At 35.6% G+C, this 22,581-nt stretch overlaps 1 protein-coding gene across 11 annotated transcripts in view; it reads right to left on the minus strand.

The window, feature by feature from the left end:
- Positions 1 to 22,581, minus strand: part of NBEAL1 (neurobeachin like 1) — a 178,014-nt gene that overhangs the window by 128,919 nt on the left and 26,514 nt on the right. For all 11 annotated transcript variants that reach the window (XR_012024946.1, XM_072812973.1, XM_072812975.1 and 8 more), the window contains 4 exons: positions 18,860 to 19,021; positions 11,854 to 11,935; positions 11,155 to 11,282; positions 3,618 to 3,700 (listed from right to left, as the gene is read on the minus strand). Coding sequence is in view for 10 of the 11 variants with exons in the window: in XM_072812973.1 (XP_072669074.1) it covers positions 3,618 to 3,700; positions 11,155 to 11,282; positions 11,854 to 11,935; positions 18,860 to 19,021 (455 nt within the window). In the remaining variant the exon portion in view is untranslated. The remainder of the gene's footprint in view (positions 1 to 3,617; positions 3,701 to 11,154; positions 11,283 to 11,853; positions 11,936 to 18,859; positions 19,022 to 22,581) is intronic.

Raw genomic sequence — 22,581 nt, forward strand, 5'->3', positions numbered from 1 at the left:
TATCAAAATATGTGCACAATCTATATTCTGAGAACTACAAAATATTGATAGAAGAAGTAACAAATAATGAGATTATCTGATTCAAGCATTGGAAGTCTTCAGTATTCTTCAGATGTGAATTCTACAATGGTTCCTAGATTCAACACAATCCCAAATAAATATTCCAGCAACCATTTTGGTAAAAATATTTAAAAATGGCTTCTAAAATGTATATAAAAATGTAAAGGATTTGGGATCCCTGGGTGGCTCAGCAGTTTGGCGCCTGCCTTTGACCCAGGGTGTGATTCTGGAGTCCCATGATCGGGTCCCGTGTTGGGCTCCCTGCATGGAGCCTGCTTCTCCCTCTGCCTGTGTCTCTGCCTCTCTCTCTCTCTCTCTGTCTCTCATGAATAAATAAATACAATCTTAAAAAAATAAATGTAAAGGATCCAGAAGAGCCAAAAAATTTTTGAAGAAGAATAAAGTTGGAGGACTTAATGATTTCAAGACTTGGCATAAATTCATAATAATCAATACAGTGTGATAATATCATAAGGGCAGATATGTAAAACAAAAAAGAGAATCCAGAAATCAACTGGTTTGATTATCTAGCTGAAGCCAATATCACTACTGCTGGTCAGAGTGGGCACTGCAATCATCTTCACCAAGCACTCAACAAAAGACTATTTCTGTCTTGTTTTAATTCTTAGGAAAAAAAAAGAAAAGAGAACTAAGCCAAACACGACAAAATGTTAAGATCTGACATATGTGAGTAGGAAACACAAGATACTCCTTTTATATATTCTGCAATATTTTCTATATTAACCTTCTTAAATCATTTTTTTAAGAAAAACTAAAATTCACATAGATCACATATATAGTAGCCAAATCTCTTAAGTTTAAGTCACAACAAAAAAATATTTAATAGGTGTCACATCAGCAAAAAACACATAACTTATACCTTATCCTTTAAACCAGAACAGCCAAGTGAAAAGTTGGTACAGATTTTTTACTTTAAAAAGGTTTAAAAATTATTAATAATTATAATAAATATAATAAATACAAATATAAATTTTTATTTAAAATTTTTATTTTATATGTGTGTGTATATATACATACATATACATATATATATACATATATATACACACACACACACACATATGGCTAGAGAAAGAAAGAAAACACATTGGGAATTCAACTAGTATGTTTTTTCTTCTTTCTAGAGATGTGACATCATGTTTTCTAGTAATGTTCTATCAAACATTGTACTGAATCAAAGCAAACAGACAACCAGTAACTGTTTTTATAGCCTACTCTGCTGAGCTAGTTACACCCATGGAAACCATCTTGGTAAATTTTTTTTTTTTTTTTTTTTTTTTTTTTTTTTTTTTTTTTTTTTTTTTTTTCATCTTGGTAAATTTTTGACAGGAAAAAGGAACTCCTTACCTCAACAGAAAACCTAATGATTTATACAGAAAGGGCTTTGGCAAACCTACACAACACTTAATATGCTATAAGAAAACGATACCTTTTAACTTACCCCCAGGGTAAGTATACATTCATTGGTGTCCACTAAAACAGAAACACTAAAGCACAAAGCATTTTTGCTTCAATAGTACTAACAACTAAAAAGCACACAGCATATATTACTTTGAACTTTAAGTGGGTAATCATGAAGTTTGAAAATTACACTCACTAGAGGTCAGCCTGAGAATTACCCTATAAAAATATTTTTTCAAAAATGTTTAAAAGGAATTCAAGAAACAGTGGGACTACGTCAAGATCAGCACAAGATAGTGATACAAGGACTGTAAATACAAGACTAGAAACTGATGTTCACATGTAGCTTTTGGGTAAAGGACACTCAGTCAACTCTCAGTTGATTCCTACAACCAAGACTGCTATAGTAGAAGTTTTAAAAATTTCAAGATGATCAGCTGACTTAATATCCTGGATAAATACTCCCAGTCAAAAATACCACTGAGGTGCAGGATTGAAACTTTGATGCATATAAAAACCTGAGTGTACAAAATGACTGTTGGGACATGCACACGCTGCTGGGGTAAAGAAGATTGGTGATAGTAGTTAGTTTTTCAAACACTGACACACCGACAGGTATGCTGGGGAAGAGACCCCCAGGTGGAATGTTGGCCTTGGGATTGCTCTAAAAGAGCCTGACTCAAAAGCCCCTGAGAAAGGGATCTACTACAAGGGGGGAGTTATTAAATACAAGAAGGTGTTTCAAGAGAAACAGGTCCCAAGAGGGTCAGGTAATTTTCTCTTTGACCCAATAATAATTAACATTAATGAACAGCTGCAAAACCAAGTGGTTCTTCCCAGGATGTATTTTCCTGTCACATTAGCCTTAGCCTCCCCCAGTCTAGTGGGCTGGCATATGCAGAAAGACTTCACTGTCCAGAGGTGGACCACAGGGCCTCAGATAGGTCTGGGAAGCTGCTAAAAATGATTTGCACAACAAAGTCACCACTAAACCAGTTTCCAGCCTTCTTTTTCTGCTCTACTGCCAAGAAATATTTCTTTAAAAGCCAGAAATTCTGTAAACATAAACAGCGTGTTGAGTATGTCACCAGCTACTTCATCTTTACAGTGTTGCAAAGTTGCTGTGCAAGTTGCCATGTTAAATCCAGGAATCTGGGCAGTCCAGGGGGGCTCAGCGGTTTGGCGCCACCTTCAGCCCAGGGCCTGATCTTGGGGACCTGGGATCAAGTCCTGGGTCGGGCTCCCTGCATGGAGCCTGCTTCTCCCTCTGCCTGTGTCCCTGCCTCTCTCTCTCTCTCTCTCTCTCTCTCTGTGTGTGTCTCTCATTAATAAAAAATAATTAAAAAAAAAAATCTAGAAATCTGCTCTAGCCAATGTTCTCCAATATACTTTTTTTCTACCAAAGAAATATATTTGTTACAAAAAGGCATGTAGGTGTGTTTATTATCTCCCATGTCTATAAACTCTCCTGGGAGTACTTGTCCATAAAATTTTTAATAACCGGAACTCTTCATTCATGATAATAAAATCCAACCACACCATCAAATTCTGTATCAGAAGCGAAAAGACCAAAAATGCAAAGCTCTCTTCCTCTAAGGGGTCTATCACCATCACCCCTACACCATTCACCTGCAAGGTAAGTGGGCCTATTAGCCCCCTATCCCAAACATGGCCTGGGCCCAGGCTGCACTCAGCTCTACAGAGCCCCAACTGGCAAAAGGGAAGCCTCATTCCAGAGCCCACCACCAGCTCACAGCCCAGCAGGGTAGCCCCTGGGCAAGAGGCCCTGGCCTCAGGCTCCCAGGCAGTAGCCATGAACCAGCTGGGCCCCCATATCCCCCTTAAGTTTATTTCACCAAAAACTCTGAAGGTCTATACTACAGACATATTAGGCTGTTCTCAAACAAAACAAAACCATTTTCAGAACAGTAAATTAGAGGAAGAATAATCATAGCAAAATATGAATCAAGTACTCCAGTGATAGGTTCTTACAATCTTTATCTCAAACATACACAAAGCTGAATAAAGTAGAATCAGAAAATGAATATAAAAATAAAAAGTAATCAAAAAAATAAAAAAATAAAAAGTAATCAGAATAACATCAAAATCAAAGAGAAAGTAGGATTAATACTTACGATAAAAGAAAGGGACGAACTCCACTGTGAGAGAAGCTGGTTTATATTTCTGTCTGCTCTTTTCCACAGTACTAAGGATTCGTCTATCATTAAAAAGAAGTTAAAAAAAATTAATACCATATTATAAAAAAAATACCATATTATAACATGGGCAAGATGGCAATAATTACAGAAACAATTATAAAATAAATTTAACATATTACTTTTTATTTGTATACTGAACAATACATATTACAATAATAATAATATTACAATAATCTCTAGGATTGGCATAATCTTGAAAAGGAAGTCTCACCTATAATTTAAATGCTCACCAATGAAAGGATTTCTTCTGACATAAGCAAAAAATTTTTAAATGCTTAACAACAGTGCAACAAAGCAGCCAGGTTAAGTCTCCAAATAAAAGGAACTAGGCATTTAAAATTTCCAATATGTAGTTATTTGTTCAGCAGTACTGCTAATTTGACATCTAAAGCTATAGCTTATTACCACAATGCAAATAAAACTCATCAGAAATCAGGCCATTCTTTGCCACTTTCTGAAATTTTATCTGGATACAATCCATTCCACTGCCTTCTTCCATTTTAACTTAATGTAGATCTAGTATAGGCTAGGATTATTTTTATTTTTAATGACAATTCCCACTAGTTTTGATGGCTGAAATATTTCTACAGACTTTGGTAAAGCCAACACAAATAGCACGTCCTTTTACCAAGATCATTTCAATTCAACATAAAATGAGTCTCTTAGATGGGTACGGCAGTGTGGGGATTGGGTAATAGAGACTATTGTTACAGTGATACATCCGACTGGTTGCTGAAAATTAAACAAAAACCAAAAAACTCATTTTTTTCATATCCTGAAAAAACTCTTAACATTGTAAGATAAAGCTAACAAAAATGAAAAATATTTGACAAACAGCCACACAGAAATTGTATACATCTATATATGATATACTGATAAAGCAATGGATTAATATGACTTAACAACCATAACTGAGATCTAAAATTATTTTCCTTATAGTCAAAGCTAGAAAGAAAAGTCAATTGGTCACAGAATAAGCCAAGTAAGATAGACACAGCTGGATTCAGTAATGACAGACTTAAGAGTTCTAAGATCCAGATCTAATATCCAGATTCACTAGAAATCGTATTAGACACTATTTGCTACTGCTCTGCTTTTCAAATCTGTGACTATTTTCGTTGTGGAGAAGGCAGATGATTGATCAGATATTTTATTTATTTTAAATTCAAACATAATATCCTAGAACATTACTGGATCTTTCTATTTAATTAAGACCAGTATAGAGATTTTTTTTATGCCTTTAAGAGAATACAAATATTGCTGGAGTTTCAAACTGAAAATTTAGTCATGATGTTAAAAAATTTCAGTAATGTGGTAGAAAAATTAATTTTAAAAGGATGATTTAGCTTTCAGTTAAGTTTTTCTATGAAATTATTCACATTGTTTACATTTTGCACATTTTTTAAAGTTATGCTATGAACTGATTAGATCTATCCTATCCAAATATCCTGTGCTACAAACAGCAAACATTCTCACTATAGTAACATAATGAAAATGTACTCCTGCAATCTGTGATTAAGGACTAATTCTAAAGGCCCTGTATTAGATGTAACATATGAACATAAATAATTCCCATTAGTGTTGTAGTAACATTTAATATACTAACATTAATAAAAGGGGTGGAAACTATTATATGTATCACAAACATTAAGGCATGAGTAGTTTGTACTACACATTTTCAATTGGAAAAGCCAGAACAGCTAAAACTGAACTTAGTCTTATACTAGTTTTAGAACACAGCATACTTCCTCGTTGCACTATTATCTGATATTTGGGTCAAGCATCTGGTACCTAGCAGATGCTAATACATACCAACTTATGAGGGCTGCAAAACATTTTGCATTTCAGTTTTCTAAGTTCATGTCCTTGGTCAATTATTTTGTGCTTCTGTTTTATGCTGCCATCATGCCTCGGATGTGCCTATTTTTCTTTAACTTTTAATATAGAAATAAATTCAACCTCTTGCAAAAGTTACAAGAATAAAAATAGTATAAAGTACTTCAAATGTATCTTACCCAGGTTGATTGTTAAAATTTTATCCCAAATCCTTTATCATTTGTTTATTCTCTATTATAAAGTGCACACATATTTTTATACACATATTATGCATATATGTATGCACACCTACATACGAAATGTATTTTTTCAGAACATTTAAAAGGAAAATTATATATTTTTCAGAACACTTATTTATTTTTAAAGATTTTATTTATTTATTCATGAGAGACACAGAGAGAAGCAGATACACAGGCAGAGGGAAGAGCAGGCTCCATGCAGGGAGCCCGATGTGGGACTCAATCCCAGGTCCCCAGGATCACGCCCTGGGCTGAAGGCGGTGCTAAACCACCAAGCCACCCTGGCTGCCCTATTTTTCAGAACATTTAAAAGGAAATTATGTATATTCTGGCATTTTAACTCCTAAGTACTTTAGTTAAGATTTGCTAAGGATACAGATACTGTTTTACACAACATAGTATAATTATAAATTTCAATACATTTAACATTAATACATTTATCTATCATTTCATAATCCAGTTTCATCAACTGATCTATCAGTATCCTTTATAGCATTTTCTTGCCCCTCAGTACAACTTCCTGTCCAGATATTACATTTAGCTGTCATGTATCTTTTCCCTTCCTCAATCTGAAATATTTACACAACCTTTATGACATTTTTAAAGAATGTTGTCCCATATTCCCTCCTTTAATTCATTATAATGTTCTTCATTTTGGGTTTGCCTGATGTTTCCATACAATTAGATTCAGCTTATACATTCATGGTTGGAATACTATAAAACCAAGAGTATCACAGAGGCACAGGTGTCCATCTGCTTCTCACTGATGGCAATTTTGATCATCCAGTCAATGTACTATCCAGTACTATACAAAATAATTACTAATTTTTCCTTTGCAACGAGTAAGTAATCTGTGGGTAAACATTTTAAAACCATGCAAAAATCATGCTGCTTATCAAAACTTCCCCTAGATTTAGCAACCTGATCCATATCTTTCCTATAATTTGTGTAAAATGCTGATTTTTTTTCCAATTAGTATTTACTAATTGGCACTTGGCCTTCTATACTATAAGCAAGGGTCCTCTTCTCCCTTTATGTATCTATCCATCCATCCATCCATCCATCCAACCATTCATCTTATCTATCAATCCATCCATCAACCTACCTATCATCTATCACTGGTATGGACTCATTAATTCCCTTTCCCCCAATGATTTATAATTCTTTTTTTTTTTTTTTTAAGTAAACTCTACGCCCAATGTGGAGCACAAATCCATGACTCTGAGAACAAGAGTCACATGCTCTACTAACTGAGCCAGGCAGGTGCTCCATTCATAATTCTTTACGGCAATTAATTATTTTCATATATACATTGTCCCAGATTTGGCCAGAAGGAGCCCCAGGGCATAACTTAGTCTAATTAAATTGTTTTTCTCTTTGGGCAGGTAATGAGTCCTACTGTACCTACACTAGGCACAAAGTAGAAACTCAATAAATATATTTTTAAATAAATGCTTGAATGATTAAGTCCTTTTCAGGGAGGAATTCTTTTCCTACATCTATTTTAGTTCCACTTAAGAAAACCTTTTTTTTTTTTTTAAGATTTTATTTGAGAGTAAGCAAGAGAGAGCATGCGCACACACACATGAGGGAGAGGGAGAGGGAGAAGCAGACTGCCTACAATTTTTTAGTATATGTGCTGCTGAAGCAAGCACCAGACTCCCTAAAGAGCAAGAAGCCTGATGCGGGGCTCCAGGATCATGACCTGAGCCAGATGCAGATGCTTAACTGACTGAGCCACCCAGGTGCCCCACGAAAAATCTTTCTAAATATGTAAGATGATACAAAGGGAATCAAAACTGAGCTATTAATGATTAAATCAAATTACACAGAGATGGACACCACCCTGCTGAGCACAAAGCCCAACACAGGGCTCAATGCCAGGACCTTGAGATGACTACCTGAGCTGAAACCAAGAGTAGAATACTTAACCAGCTGAGCCACCCAGGCACCCAAGGAAACATACTTTCAAATGGCTCTGTATTTGGAATAATTTTGATTTATATTCTTCTAATCTCTTTTAGTCGTTTTGGTAAGCAACAAACACAATAAATTAGAAAATATGTACATTCTATGTTACACTTAACTTCAGAATTAGATTAATACATAAGATGTAAGTTACTGCTATTGCTCCCTTGTTTAGGTCTCCCATGAGCTATAGATTTTTTCTAATTCCATGATTATTTGTAGTATGTTTCATTTCTCTATCGAAGTCAAAGAAATCCAAGTCTAAACCTCTGCTTTACCAGTTACCTCTGAAGCATTTCCTACTATCATCAGTAAAATTGTTATGCCTATTAGAGATACTACAGGGACAGCTTCCAGCATAATTCCTGGCATGGATATTATTGCACACATTCATGAAATCTCACCACTCATCCTCTAATCTTTGTTCCTCTTCCTGTTGTCACCTTATACATGTAGAATTCTCTTTCTGTACTATAGTATTTAAATTTCTTCTTGTTTTTGTTTCTCAAAGTTGTTTTTGTTTTCATTTACCAACTTTGTTTTAATTTGTTGTCAGATCTACTTTTTTATATCTTCTCTCCTCCCAACTTTAACTTCATTTTTCTTCTTCTTAAGAATACTCTAAAAGCCTCTTCTCTGTCATTTTCAGACTAATCTCATGTTCCTCTCTATATGTCTTGCTATCTATAAAGAAAAACTATTTGTCATTATTTCAAAACTTAAAACATTATCTTAGATTTGCCATTACTGACAGATCTGAGGCAGAGGATGGGGAAGTACCAAGAGTGAAAAAAGAGATAGAATTTCCTTAAGAAATCCCTAGCATTAATGTCAAAATAGAGAATATTGGCTTCCACCAGAAAGCCATGGAGAAGCAGTAGCCATAGGTCTCCAACCCTATGGACATGGGCCTCAACAAGGGCTACAAGGTGACAAAGAATGTGAGCAAGCCGAGGCAACAGCCACCACCATGGGCACCTGACCAAGCACACCAAGCTTATGCAGGACATGATCGAGAGGTTTGTGGCTTCGCCCCATGTGAGCACTATGCCACGGAGCTGTGCAAGGTCTCCAAGGACAAGAGCACCCTCAAGTTCATCAAGAAAAGTAAAGTATGGAGACACATGTCCATACCAAAAGGGGAGAGGAGCTAAGCAATGTCCTGGCAGCAATGAGAAAGCAGTAGACAAGAAGGATTCCCTCACTTCTGTAAATAATAAAGCCTTTTGGGGGGGGGGGGGGGAAGAGAGAGAGAGAGAGAGAACATGGATTAGTCAAGAACCAAAGTGATAAATGAGTAGAAAGGCTACAAATGGAACGCTATTATGTGCCTCTTACAATCTTCAAAGAGTCATGAGCAGTGCTCAGGCAGAGGCGAAAGGTAGTGACAGTACAGTCTGCCAATTACTTTAATGCCTACCCCTTCTAGTCACAGAGTGGAACTTCTTGATCTCACTGTGGTAGATGGTGATGTGGGATTAATTCTGACCAATGAGTTCTGAATGAAAACAAAATGTGTCATGACCAGATGAGAGCATTAAATTGCTAACGTGAGATATTTCAGAGCTTTCTTTTCTCCCATGTGGTAACTAGCAAAGCCTTAGATGCTTGCTGCTCTGTCAGCTTGGGATCTTGTGTGACTGTGATGACTGAGGGTTTCTTGCCAATGATGGCAAACAGCATGAACAAGAAATAAACCTTTATTATTCTAATCCCTTGTTTGTTATTGCAACATCATCTGTCTTATCCTGACTGATAAAATATCTTTGCCAAAGAAAATTCAAAGCACTTTCTCTCTGGGGAAAAGAGATCTATTAAAGCTCAACAGACAAGGAAGTATTCAATACTAAGTAAATTGTTTATAGAAGAACTGTTTACTTGACACAAATTTTAGAGAAATGAATTCCCAACAACATAAGTGCACTGAAAGCAAAAGCTAGGTACTGCTTAGGCTTTTTGATTTAAATAAGTACAAATTATTTTTATCTATTCTTTAAAGCAGGACTCCTGGGGATCCCTGGGTGGCGCAGCGGTTTGGCGCCTGCCTTTGGCCCAGGGCGCGATCCTGGAGACCCTGGATCGAATCCCACATCGGGCTCCCGGTGCATGGAGCCTGCTTCTCCCTCTGTCTGTGTCTCTGCCTCTCTCTCTGTGACTATCATAAATAAATTAAAAAAATAAAAATAAAAATAAAAAATAAAGCAGGACTCCTGCTAGACAGTAAGTACCTATTTACTCTGGTTCAAGCTGTTCCTATGGTGGGGTGGGAGGAAAAAATGAAGTATTCAGAAGGTCATTAGTTCCTTCTTGTTAATGAACAGTCAAGAAAAGTATTAGAACAATGTGATGGTTGATTTAATGTGTCAACTTGGGAGGGTGTTTTTGGATGAGATTAACATTTAAACTGGTGAAATATGGATAAAGGAGATTACCGGCTACAAAATGCCTCAATCAATCAGCGAAAAGACTGAGTAGAACAAAAAAATTAGCTTCTCTAAGCAAAGGGGAATTCTTCAGCAGACTGTCTTTGGACTTCACCTCCATCATCACCTCAGGGTCTCCAGCCTGACTACATTTGGACTAGAGAACGAGAACACTGGCTTTCTATTTGCCAGCTTTCAGATTGCAACCAGGCTTTAGCTTTCCTGGGTCACAAGCCTGACAGCCCACATGGCAGATTTGGGCTTGTCCGGCTCTAAAATCACATGAGGTAACTGCTTATAATAAAATTCTTTCCAGGCATGCATGCACACGCATGCGCACGCACGTGTGCACACACACACACACACACACACACACACAAAGCAGACAAAATATTGTTTTTTTGTTTTGTTTTGTTTTGTTTTAAAGATTTATTTATTTATTCAGAGAGAGCGAAAGAGAGGCAGAGACACAGGCAGAGAGAGAAGCAGGCTCCATGCAGGGAGCCCGACGTGGGACTCAATCCCGGGTCTCCAGGATCACACCCCGGGCTGCAGGCGGCGCTAAACCACTGCGCCACCGGGGCTGCCCCAGACAAAATATTGTTAAAAAATCATTTCATACTATGAAAGAAGCTTAAAAGAAGAGAACTTCCTTGAAAAATATGTATACTCTACTTGATGTTACTGTACTTTGAAATTTTCCTATCAGATTCTTAGCATTCAATTGCATTATAAAATAAAGGTTCAGAGTAAATTTATTATCTGGAGGTGGCCATTTTCACGAATTCATTACTTCCAACACAGTTCTCTATCTCAGAGATAGAGATAGGGGTCTTATACACATCTTACATATTTCTGTCATGAGAATAAGACCTACACTAAAAAATTACAAATATTTATGACATTCAGGTTTTATTTTTTTGTTTTGTTTTGTTTTGTTTTTTGACATTCAGGTTTTAAATAAGCAATATGATTTATAAGACATACCCTGAAATTCTATGCCTCCAATTCCGATATGGATCATATAAACTTTCACAGAACGCCAATGCATGGATCACAAATTCTTCAATAGATGTCTGATCTGCCAATTCCTTTTCTTTTTTTTTGCTTTTTAACTGAAAGTAAACAAAAAATTATATTTAGTTAAAAATATGAAATGGTATAACATTCTTATCTACATCATTAAAAGGCAACATGTTTCATTAATAATCTAATAAATCATTTTTATTCAAATAAACCTGAATTCCAATTGAGTCTAAAGGGTCAGTTAATCATACGGACTGGATATAATTTTTCAAATTTTAAATATGGCCTAGGAAGAGTTTCTTTCTTTCTTTTCTTTTTTTTTTCTAGGAAGAGTTTCAAATGAGTAACAAAAGCAAGTATCTTTTCACTAAGAGGGCTATTTGATAGTAATAATATATAATACATATATTGACAAATTATGTCATTATAAAAAGCCATTTATAAAACTTTAATTTTTAATTAAAATAAGTATATTAATTATTGCTTCCTACTTTTAGATAAAACATTTAAGATGTCTGAAATATATAGTACCTAACAGTAATTTTAATTCACTTATTACCTCCTCTAAAAACATTTAACTTTACTAATAGTAAATATTAAAAAAAGTAAAACTTAGTTACTCTCAGTAAAGCAACAAAAGGAATATATTAATTCACCTACTTGCTGAATATAGAGTGTTGTCATAGTGATGACATGATTAATATATGAGCAAGTCCCAATTTCTTCCACATTGGAGAGATTTCTGTGAGAAAGAAAAGAATACTAATTACACATGAATAGTAACAAAAGTGTATGCTCATGTATTCAGGTTGATTTTTGAAAATACATGTTGGCAAATGAAATATGAATGACATTCATTAAAACTTAAAATCGAAAAAAAATAAAATAAAATAAAACTTAAAATCGATATGGTTTACATAACTGATTTTCCACTAAGAATGTGAAACATACTTCAAGCTCCATTTAACTACTGTAAACAAAATGTTTAAGAGAAATACATGCTGATTAGCAATTATTTGTTACAGAAAAAATGAAAAATATCACAAGGTGGAAACAAAAGAGAAACAAAAAATCAGAAATATTCCTACAACTCAACAGTTAGCAACTATTTACATTTTGAATTATTTCTTTTCAGGTTTTTTTTTTTTTTGTATGTAGATTCTTAGTTTGGTTTTTATACATATTGCTGCCATTATAACACATGTACAGTTTTAGGGTTTTCACTTTGCTTTTTGAAATTACAGTTCCTTTATATCTAGATATCTAGATATAGATAAAATATATTGAAAGACCTTGATAGAAAGACCCAGCATCTGTACATTCCTACAAGGGCATAATATAATGTCTTGTTTAAAGCAGTGAGTGGGTCAATAAGTGCTTGGTGTTTAATTAAAATATGGTCCTCATTTTTATACCACTTTTACAAGACAAGATAGGACACATAATGCTAACATTTTCCTATAACTAACATCATCAATCTTTTTCTTAGAATAATAAACTAAAATCTATTAATCTTCTGTTCTGAGACATTGTGAAATTGAAAAAAACCTTTAAAATACAACCGATGCTAAAAGAAGAGGAAAAACAATGGAATTAACCAAGTTCTTAATATAAGAAGTCAGACTGGCATGACTTTTTTGAGAAAAGAAAAAAGTAAAGGCGAGGTAAAGCTCAAAGACCCTATGGAAGATTCTAGGAAGATGGAAAAACAGGAATCACCATGAATCTGTCTCCACACCTAGAAAACAACTTACTGGATATAACTCATTCTGGAATTCTGAAGTTTGCTGAATGCTGGCAACTTCCAGCGAAGACCTTGGACAGTAAACTACAGTTAATGTTGGTTAATTTTGGTAAACTTCAGCTATTATTAGCACAGTAGCAACACCCAACCTCACCCCCACCCATGTGGTGGGCAGGTCTGTACATCTTCCCCTAACAGCTTGCTAACAAGTTAAAGGCACCAAGGTGGACAGAAGAACCCTGGTCCTTCAAATACCAGAGATTTGTGCTCTGATCACTGACTGCTGCTTCTGATCACAGAAATGAAAAAGGCAGGCAGCCATTGTTAGTATATCTCACCCAACTGTTGCAAGCCCTTGCTCTCTGGCTGAAGTAACTTTCAGGGAACTTAAAAGGTCAGGGACAAAAGCACCCCAACATAATAAAAAGCCATATATAAAAATTTTACAGCAGACATATACTTTATGGTGAAAGACTGAAAGATTTTTCTCTAAGACAGAAACAAGGCAAGAATGGTCATTTTTACTGCTTCTATTCAACACAGTACTGGAAGGCCTAACCAAAGCAATTAGACAAGAAAAAGAAATAAAAAGCATCTAAATTAAAAAAGAAGTAAAATTTATCTCCCTGCAAATATAATCTTATATAAAGAAACTTTGAAAATTAGATACAGGGATCCCTGGGTGGCGCAGCGGTTTGGCGCCTGCCCTTGGCCCAGGGCGCGATCCTGGAGACCCGGGATCGAATCCCACATCGGGCTCCCGGTGCATGGAGCCTGCTTCTCCCTCTGCCTGTGTCTCTGCCTCTCTCTCTCTCTCTGTATGACTATCATAAATAAATAAAAAATATATTTAAAAAAAATTAGATACAAACCATTAGAATTAATGAATTCAGTAAAGTAGTAGGATAAAAAAATCAACACACAAAAATCAACTGCATTCCTGTACATAAACAATAATGAGAAAGGATTATCATGAAAACAATTCCATTTATATCAGCATTAAGAATAAAATACTTAGGAATTAATTTAACCAAGGAAGTGTAAGGCGTAAAATGAAAACTAAAAAAAAATTGCTGAAATAAATCTTAAGCCATAAATAAATGCAACCACATGTCATGTTCACAGATCAGAGGCCATCTTACTATTAAATTATCAATACTACCCAGAGTAATCTACAGATTCAATGCCATTCCTATCAAAATCCCAAAAATATTTTCTACAGAAACAGAAAAACCCATCTTAAAATTCATATAGAATCCCAAAGGACTCCAAATAGCCAAAACAATTTTGAAAAATAAGAACAAACTGGAAGACTCACACTTTCTGATTTATTCCCTAGTACAAAGCTATAATAATCAAAACAGTGATGTTGGCAGAAAGACAGACATATAGACAAATGGAATAAAATAGAGATCCCAGAAATAAATCCTCACATGTATGTTTTTGACAAGGGTGCTGCCATTCAATACGGAAAGGAAGTCTTCAAAGAGTGATGTTGGGAAAAGTGGATATCCACATGCAAAAGAACAAAGCTGGACCCTTACTTTACTCTGTATACAAATATTAACTCAAATGGATCAAGAACCTAAGTATAAGATTTAAAACAATAAAACTCTTAGAAGAAAATAAAGTACAAGAGTGTTATGACACTGAATTTAGTAATGACTTCTTGGATATGATACCAAAGTATAGGTAACAAAAGTAAAAACAAACTGGACTTCATGAAAACTGAAAAATTTTGTGTATTGAAAGACACTATAAAAAAAAAGACATTATTAAAAGAGTAAAGAGGCAACTCACAAAATGGAAGAAAACACTTGCAAATCATATGTCTGACAAAGGATTAATATCCAGTATATAGAGAGTTCCTAATTCTAAACATCCAAAAATTCAACCAAATTCAAAACTGGGCAAAGACTTGAATAGACATTTCTCTGAAGAACTATGTGAATGGCCAAAAAAATAACTGAGATATTTGACACAAAAAGATAGTCAACATCAAAAATCATTAGAGAAAAAAAATCATTAGAGAAATGCCAATCAAAACTATAATGAGATAGTCCCTCACACCCATTAGGATGCTAGCTAGTATAAAAAGAAAGAAAAGAAAAAGAAAAAGAAAAAGAAAAAAAGAAAAAGAAAGAAAAAGAAAAAGAAAAAAGAACATCTGGGTGGCTTAGCGGTTGAGCATCTGCTTTGGGCTCAGGGCACAAGCCTGGGTTCCAGGATGGAGTCCCATATCAGGCTCCTTGCAGGGAGCCTCCTTCTCCCTCTGCCTATGTCTCTGCCTCTCTCTCTTTCTGTGTCTTTCATGATTAAATAAATAAAATCTTAAAAAAAAAAAAACGGGGCACCAGGGCAGCTCAGTTAATTAAGCATCTGACTTTTTTTTTTTAATTTCTTATTTATTTATGAGAGTCACACAGAGAGAGAGAGGCAGAGACATAGGCAGAGGGAGAAGCAGGCACCATGCACCAGGAGCCCGACGTGGGATTCGATCCCGGGTTTCCAGGATCGCGCCCTGGGCCAAAGGCAGGCACTAAACCGCTGTGCCACCCAGGGATCCCAAGCATCTGACTCTTGATTTTGGCTCAGGTTGAGATGGAGTTCTACCTAGTATAGAGCCTGTTTAAGATTCTATCTCTTCTCCTCTCTCTCTGCTCCCCCTCCAAAACAAAACAAAACAAAAAACAAAACAAGAAACCGCAGGCAAACAGAAAACAACATGCGTTAGCAAGGACATGGAATAACTGAGATATTTGAGCACCAACAATGGGAATGTAAAATGTTACAGCCACTGATCTGAAAAAGTCTATAATTCCTCAAAAAATTAAAAATACAATTACCATATGATCCAGCAAGTCCACTTTTGGATATGTACCCCAAAGACTCAAAAGTAGGGTCTTGAAGATATATTCATGTTCATAACAGAATTATTTTTCTCTTTATTTTTTTCCTTACTTAAATCCTTAGCTCACCTGAGGACCAGTGGAAATTTATTTAGTTTTTGTCCTTTCCATCTTTCCCTAAGGGGCTTTTCCCTACAAAATGCCTGACATGATACCAGAGGGGAACCTAGGAGTGGGGGGCATGCCAGGGACTTAAATACAAGCTGGAGGGCAGGGCACAGGTAGGACAGGAAAGAGACAGCACAAGGGACATAGCTTCTCAGATAAAGATAAAACGAAGAGCAGAAAAAAGCTGTGCCAGAGGGCAGAGGGATAAGACACTAAGGGATGAGCAGAAAGGCCCCCAAGCCTAGGTTGATACCCACATTCCCCAGAAAAGTAACGACAGAGCATGAAGACCTCCCCTCATAGGTTCCAAGGAACAGAATGGAGAGAATAAATCAGATGTACTGCCTCAGGGAAAGGGAAGAGGTCCTGACAGAATGAGAATATTTACCCAAGGCTCCAAACAAGTTGAAAACTTATGCCCATGCAAAAATCTACACAAATGTTTACAGCAGCCATATTGGTAACTGCCAAAAACTAGAAGTAACAAAGATGTCCTTCATTAGGTAAATGAATACACAAAGGTGCACATCCATAAGCTGAGTATTATTATTCAGTGATAAAAAGATACACACTGGGCAGCCCGGATGGCTCAGTGATTTAGTGCCGCCTTCAGCCCAGGGCGTGATCCTGGAGACCCAAGATAGAGTCCCATGTCAGGCTCCCTGCATGGAACCTGCTTCTCCCTCTGCCTGTGTCTCTACCTCTGCCTCTGCCTCTCTCTCTCTCTCTCTCTCTCTCTCTGTGTGTGTGTGTGTGTCTCTCTCATGAATAAATAACATCTTTAAAAAAAAAAGATACTATCAAACCACATAAAGACATGAAGAACCTTAAATCTATATTGCTAAGTGAAAGAAGTCAGTCTGAAAACAGTACACACTGTATGTTTTCACATATATGACATTCTGGGAAAGCAACACTAGTTACAATAAAAAGAAATCAGTGGTTGCCAGAGGTTGGGCATGACATGAGAGAAATGAAAAAAGTGAACACGGCATTTTTAAGGTGATGAAATCATTCTGTAACATATTGTAATGGCGGATACAAGACAGCATGCATTTGTCAAAACTCATAGAACTGTAAAAAAGTGAACTCTAATGTACTCTACAGATTTCAGTTAATGATATATCTTTCCAGTTCATCAACTGTAACAAACTTACCACCCTAATGAAAGATGTTAATAATGGAGTGGAAGAAGCATATAGGAACTCTGCATTTTTTCCAAATTTTTATATAAAACTAAACTGCTATACAACATAAAACCTATTAAAAATTTTTAAGAATTTTTTAAACAGAGAAGTCTCTAGAAATAGAAACATATTCTGTAATTGGCAGCTATCAAACATTAAATTTAAAATAAAATAAACATTAAATTTCTCATCAGAGATTATTAGCTCCTAGTAAAAAAAAAAAAATTTTTCAACCAAAAGATGCACTCAGCTTGGAGTCCGCTTGGGATTCTCGCTCTCTCCCTCTGCTCTTCCCCCCCAATTGCATGCATGCCACCCATGCTCTTTCTAAGATAAATAAATTATTTTTTAAAAAGAGCTAAGCATATTGGATTTAAAACAGTTATTTATCTATAGGATTTCTGATTTCTGTAAAACTATACTAAGTAGTTAATAGGACAAAATATTGTAGATCAACAGACCAACTCATGTTTTATCACCTAAGTAAATCCTTTTTCCCCTCAACCCTTTAATTCTTGTATTATTTTTCTAAATAGAAAGGATGATAAAGAGTATAAAATCAGAAAAGTACAGTTCTAGAAGAGCCTAAATTAGGGGAGAAACATTTTAGCAATTATTGCTCAATCTTTCTGTGATTTTTGTAGTCAAATGCATGAGCAGTTAAGTGAAAGGTAAATAAATGCACAGTAAATTAAGTCCCTGTTTGTCTACTAATTAATTCTAAAATATTTATAAAACAAATAGTATATATTATAGGAAATGGCTTCCAAAAAGAAGGCAGACTTTAAAGAGGTATACAATGCCCCTAACCCAACAGTTCTTAAATTTGTATATACAGGTTAATGTGAAACTCATGAAAAATTAGAATGCCTGAGCTCTTTGAAGTCAGAATTTTCATAAGGCTCAAGCTCTGTATGCCTACTAAGCTGCCCAGTTGATATTTATGCACACCAAAATTTAAGTGCCACAGACCTAATTATCTATAAACCAGGAAATATAAGCTATAGAATAATTATACTTTGGTAAAATTATAAAATGAAAGATTAGAAAAATACATTTCACAAATGATAATGCACAGTAGTAAAAATGTACATATGTTTACAGGTGAGGATCACACAGAAAATATCGCCGTGACAAATTCTTGGTTAGGTGAAAATTCCAGTCACTGTCCTTAGAGTAATTTTTTTTTCTTTAATCTTGACTGAATCGCTCTATAACTAGGTATGGAAATTAAAAGGCTTTCCAATAGGGGTGGCCCGGCTGGCTCAGTCGTTGGAGCATGAGACTCCTGACCTCGGGGTAGTGTGTTCGAGCCATATATTGAGCATGAAGCCCACTTCAAATAAAGAAATAAAACATTAAGGACACCTGGGTGGCTCAGTCAGTGAAGCATCTACCTTCAGCTCAGGTCATGATCTTGGGATCCTGGGAATAAGCCCAGTGTTGGGTTCCCTGCTAAACGGGGAGTCTACTTGTCCCTCTCCCTCTGCCCCTCCCACTGCTTGTGCTCTCTAATAAATAAAATCTTAAAAGAAATAAAACATTAAGTAAAAAAAATAAATAAAAAGCTTTCCAATACAATAACAAATCAAAGCCTTTCATAAAAGATATACTCAATCTTTAAAGCTCCATATGAACAACACCATTAATAATCAATAAATGCATTATTTTGATAATAACTTTTTAAAACATGTAACTAGTTTGTTTGTACCAGATACCTGCAAAGAATAATGAAGAACTTGACAAGCAAAATTGACAAAGCTTGTTGTTGTTCCTCTAACCCATCTGCCATTTTCTGAACACACTGTAGCAGCTGGATCCTTAGAACCTGCAGAATATTATCAGGAAGTAGAGATATTCCTGGAGGCACATCGTCTACCCTGTAAGGGGAAAAAATAAGAAGGGTCATTAAGTACAAGAAAATCTTTGGAATTTTAAATGAATTGCATTTTTATCTCAAATCCTGAAGAAACTCTTTTATTCCAGATGCTCTGTGCTTTCTCTGCAAGGCACCACCAGATGATCAGTGTGACATTTTAGAAGATTAGTAGAGCACAGAAGTTAGTCTTACCTCAGAAGAGGCTCACTGAAAAGAGGAAGTTAGAGAATCTATTTAATATCTCCAATTGTCCCGGAGACCCGGGATCTGAGTCCCACATCGGCTCCCTGTAGGGAGCCTGCTTCTCCCTCTGCCTGTGTCTTTGCCTCTCTCCCTGTCTCTCATTAATACATAAATAAAACATTAAAAATAATAATAATATCTCCAATTGTGCTATTTTGAAAGAAAATATTTAGAATTAGTAGTTCACTTTCTACCTAGAAATAAAATATGTATGTGTATATATGTGTGTATACCATTTCTAAAAGGAACAATAACTAGCAAATAAAAATGAAGTACCTATAACTGGTTTAATATCTGTCAACTGCTTTACTAAACGATATTCACTTACTAAAGGCTCCCCAAGCCATGTGGTTAGAAGAGGGAGAGAAGATAACCAGCAAATGGGAAGGAGAAAGATAAGCAGGTAAATGAAAAACCCTAAGCATGAGCATTAATAACTTTTAAAAAAAATAATATATCAATATTTTGTGACATCTGGTTTCTGGGTAAGAAGACCATCTGGTTCTTTAAGGACAAAAGCCAAGACCAGATGTGACGGGTTACTCTTATAACACAATTCCCCTAGAATCAAAGTCAGAAGGCCTGTAGACTAAGTTCCACCTCTATAACACGAAGCACTTCACATAATCCCTTATATGCCCTAATCTATAAAATTGTAATATCATCTGCCCTATTTCACAGGGTTCTGAAACCAAAAGGTCAATGTGCACTTTTAACTATGAAATATGTAAAGAACTATAAAAATATGTTTTAAACATACAACACTAAAGCCTAAAAATATGTAAAGAACTATAAAAATATGTTTTAGGGATCCCTGGGTGGCGCAGTGGTTTAGCGCCTGCCTTTGGCCCAGGGCGCGATCCTGGAGACCCAGGATCGAATCCCACGTCAGGCTCCCGGTGCATGGAGGCTGCTTCTCCCCCTCTGCCTATGTCTCTGCCTCTCTCTCTCTCTCTCTGTGACTATCATAAATAAATAAAAAAAATTTTAAAAAAATATGTTTTAAACATATAATCACTAAAGCCTAAGGATCTTTCCATAAAGCCACTGAATACTAATTTTCCTATCTCTATTAAGAAAAGTACCCAAACAGGGCACCTCGATGGCTCAGTTGAGTAAGTGTCTGCCTTGGATCATGATCCCAGGATATCAGGCTCCCTGCTCAGTAGGGGAGTCTGCTTAGCCCTCTCCCTCTGTCCCTCCCCACTGCTTCTGCACTCCAGCTCTCTCAAATAAATAAATAAAATCTAAAAAAAAGGAAAGAAAAACACCCAATCGCAAAGGAGCACCATAAAGAGCTATTATGATTAAATGACAATCATACTTTAAATAGTCTCTTCTTCAGATAATGCTTAATATGAAGATTTACTATTATTTTTACACTAAGTTTAAAGCTATTTCATTCATTGTAGACAGAAAAATTTGAAACACATTACCAGTAGTTATATAAATATACATGATAAATATTTTTAGCCTCTCTCAGAACCATCCCACAACACAAAGTACTTTACAAAATAAAGCCCTTAATTACACAGCAATTACACAGCACATTACCAAGGTTGCCAAATTCTATAATCATGTCACAAAAATACATGTTTCATTTTAGTCTGGGCATCACTTCACTCGTACTTTGGATTCTTTCATTCTTTTTTAGTGGTACCCGAAAAACTCCCATTTTTATATACTTTTCTTGCTACAAAGCTAAAAAGAGGTGATTAAAAAACACAGTAACTTCAAAATAATAAAGATTTAAACTTAAATAGAAGTGATTTTCAAGACCAAACTAAACTATTCCCACTCACTTTTCCAAAAACATAAGTCAATAAGAAACCTACATCAGATTTCCCAATATTTCAATCCTACTTAAAGGATTAGTTCCTTTTTCCTTAGTTGTCCCATTCTCTATTTTCATTTTTACTAGACAGAAAAAAATTAGCTTCTAAAAGAGAAATCTATTCTTGTGTTTATGTTCATTATAAAATTGGGATTTGGTTAGAAATTACTTGTAGATAAAATTAAAAGTTTTGGCCATATTCCTAATGTGATGAGGATTTAAGAATTTGGAAGCATTTTCCCATCATTAGGACTTTGCTGCCCCCAAATTCTAAGCTCCTTTTGCTAAAATTTTCCAATCTCCAGAATTCTGTTTCACTCCTGTTTGACTACTGAATGTCTGTATTAAGCAGCTGCCCATTGTTGTCTCCATCTAACACAGGAAAAAGTCCAATTTAAATTGCAAGGCTTTAAATTCTGATAAAAACATTCCTTGCCTTGCATCATGAATTCTCTTAGAAGTTCTATCAAGTCAGTTTAATTTAAATAAGGATTATCTGTTTTTTATCTTTAAGGTGAACAGACCACTTTTATATATCATGCACATAGTATATTCACTTGAAAAGCTGAACATTTCTATTAGTAAAATCTAAATTCATGGTTTAGTATTATCAGATATGAAATAAAATTTTAAATAAACCATCTAAATCATGAATAAAACACTGTTCTGGCATTTTTCATCATATTTTTTTAAGACTTATTTATTTATTCATGATAGACATAGAGAAAGAGAGAGAGGGGCAGAGACACAGGCAGAGGGAGAAGCAGGCTCCATGCTGGGAGCCCGATGCAGGACTTGATCCCAGGACCCTAGGATTGCGCCCTGGGCCAAAGGCAGGCGCCAAACCGCTGTGCCACCCAGGGATCCCCTTCATCTTATTTTAAACTCAGTGGCAGGGGATCCCTGGGTGGCTCAGCAGTTTAGTGCCTGCCTATGGCCCGGGGTATAATCCTGGAGTCCTGGGATCGAGTCTCACATTGGGCTCCCTGCTTGGAGCCTGCTTCTCCCTCTGCCTATGTCTCTGCCTCTCTCTCTCTCTCTCTCTGTCTCTCATGAATAAATAAATAAAAATCTTTTTAAAAAATAAATAAATAAATAAACACAGTGGCAATAGAAGTCTACATAAAGTTTTTAGAAATGACCTCCCAAGAAAGACATGTATAACAAGTGCATCTTATAAACTTTAGACTTCATTTCAATATCCCAAAAATTCAAAGGCCCAAGTCTTGACTCCATGAATCCTTAGGCTCATGATTTAACGGAGTTGCAAGTTATTAAAATAAAACCACTTCTAAGCATAAACCACAAAAGTACTCTTTTATGAGTAGAAATCAATATGTAATCTTATTTTGAGTTCAAGACTTAATACTTTTCAACCTTTATAAACCTGTTACAAATTAGCTAATAAGGAAGAACACTGAAACTGTATGTATAAATAATGAAGCACTAATGCTTTCTGAGCATTAAAGCACATCTTAAGTTCA

The sequence above is a fragment of the Canis lupus genome, chromosome 36, assembly GCF_048164855.1.
Source record: "Canis lupus baileyi chromosome 36, mCanLup2.hap1, whole genome shotgun sequence".
Taxonomy (NCBI): domain Eukaryota; kingdom Metazoa; phylum Chordata; class Mammalia; order Carnivora; family Canidae; genus Canis; species Canis lupus.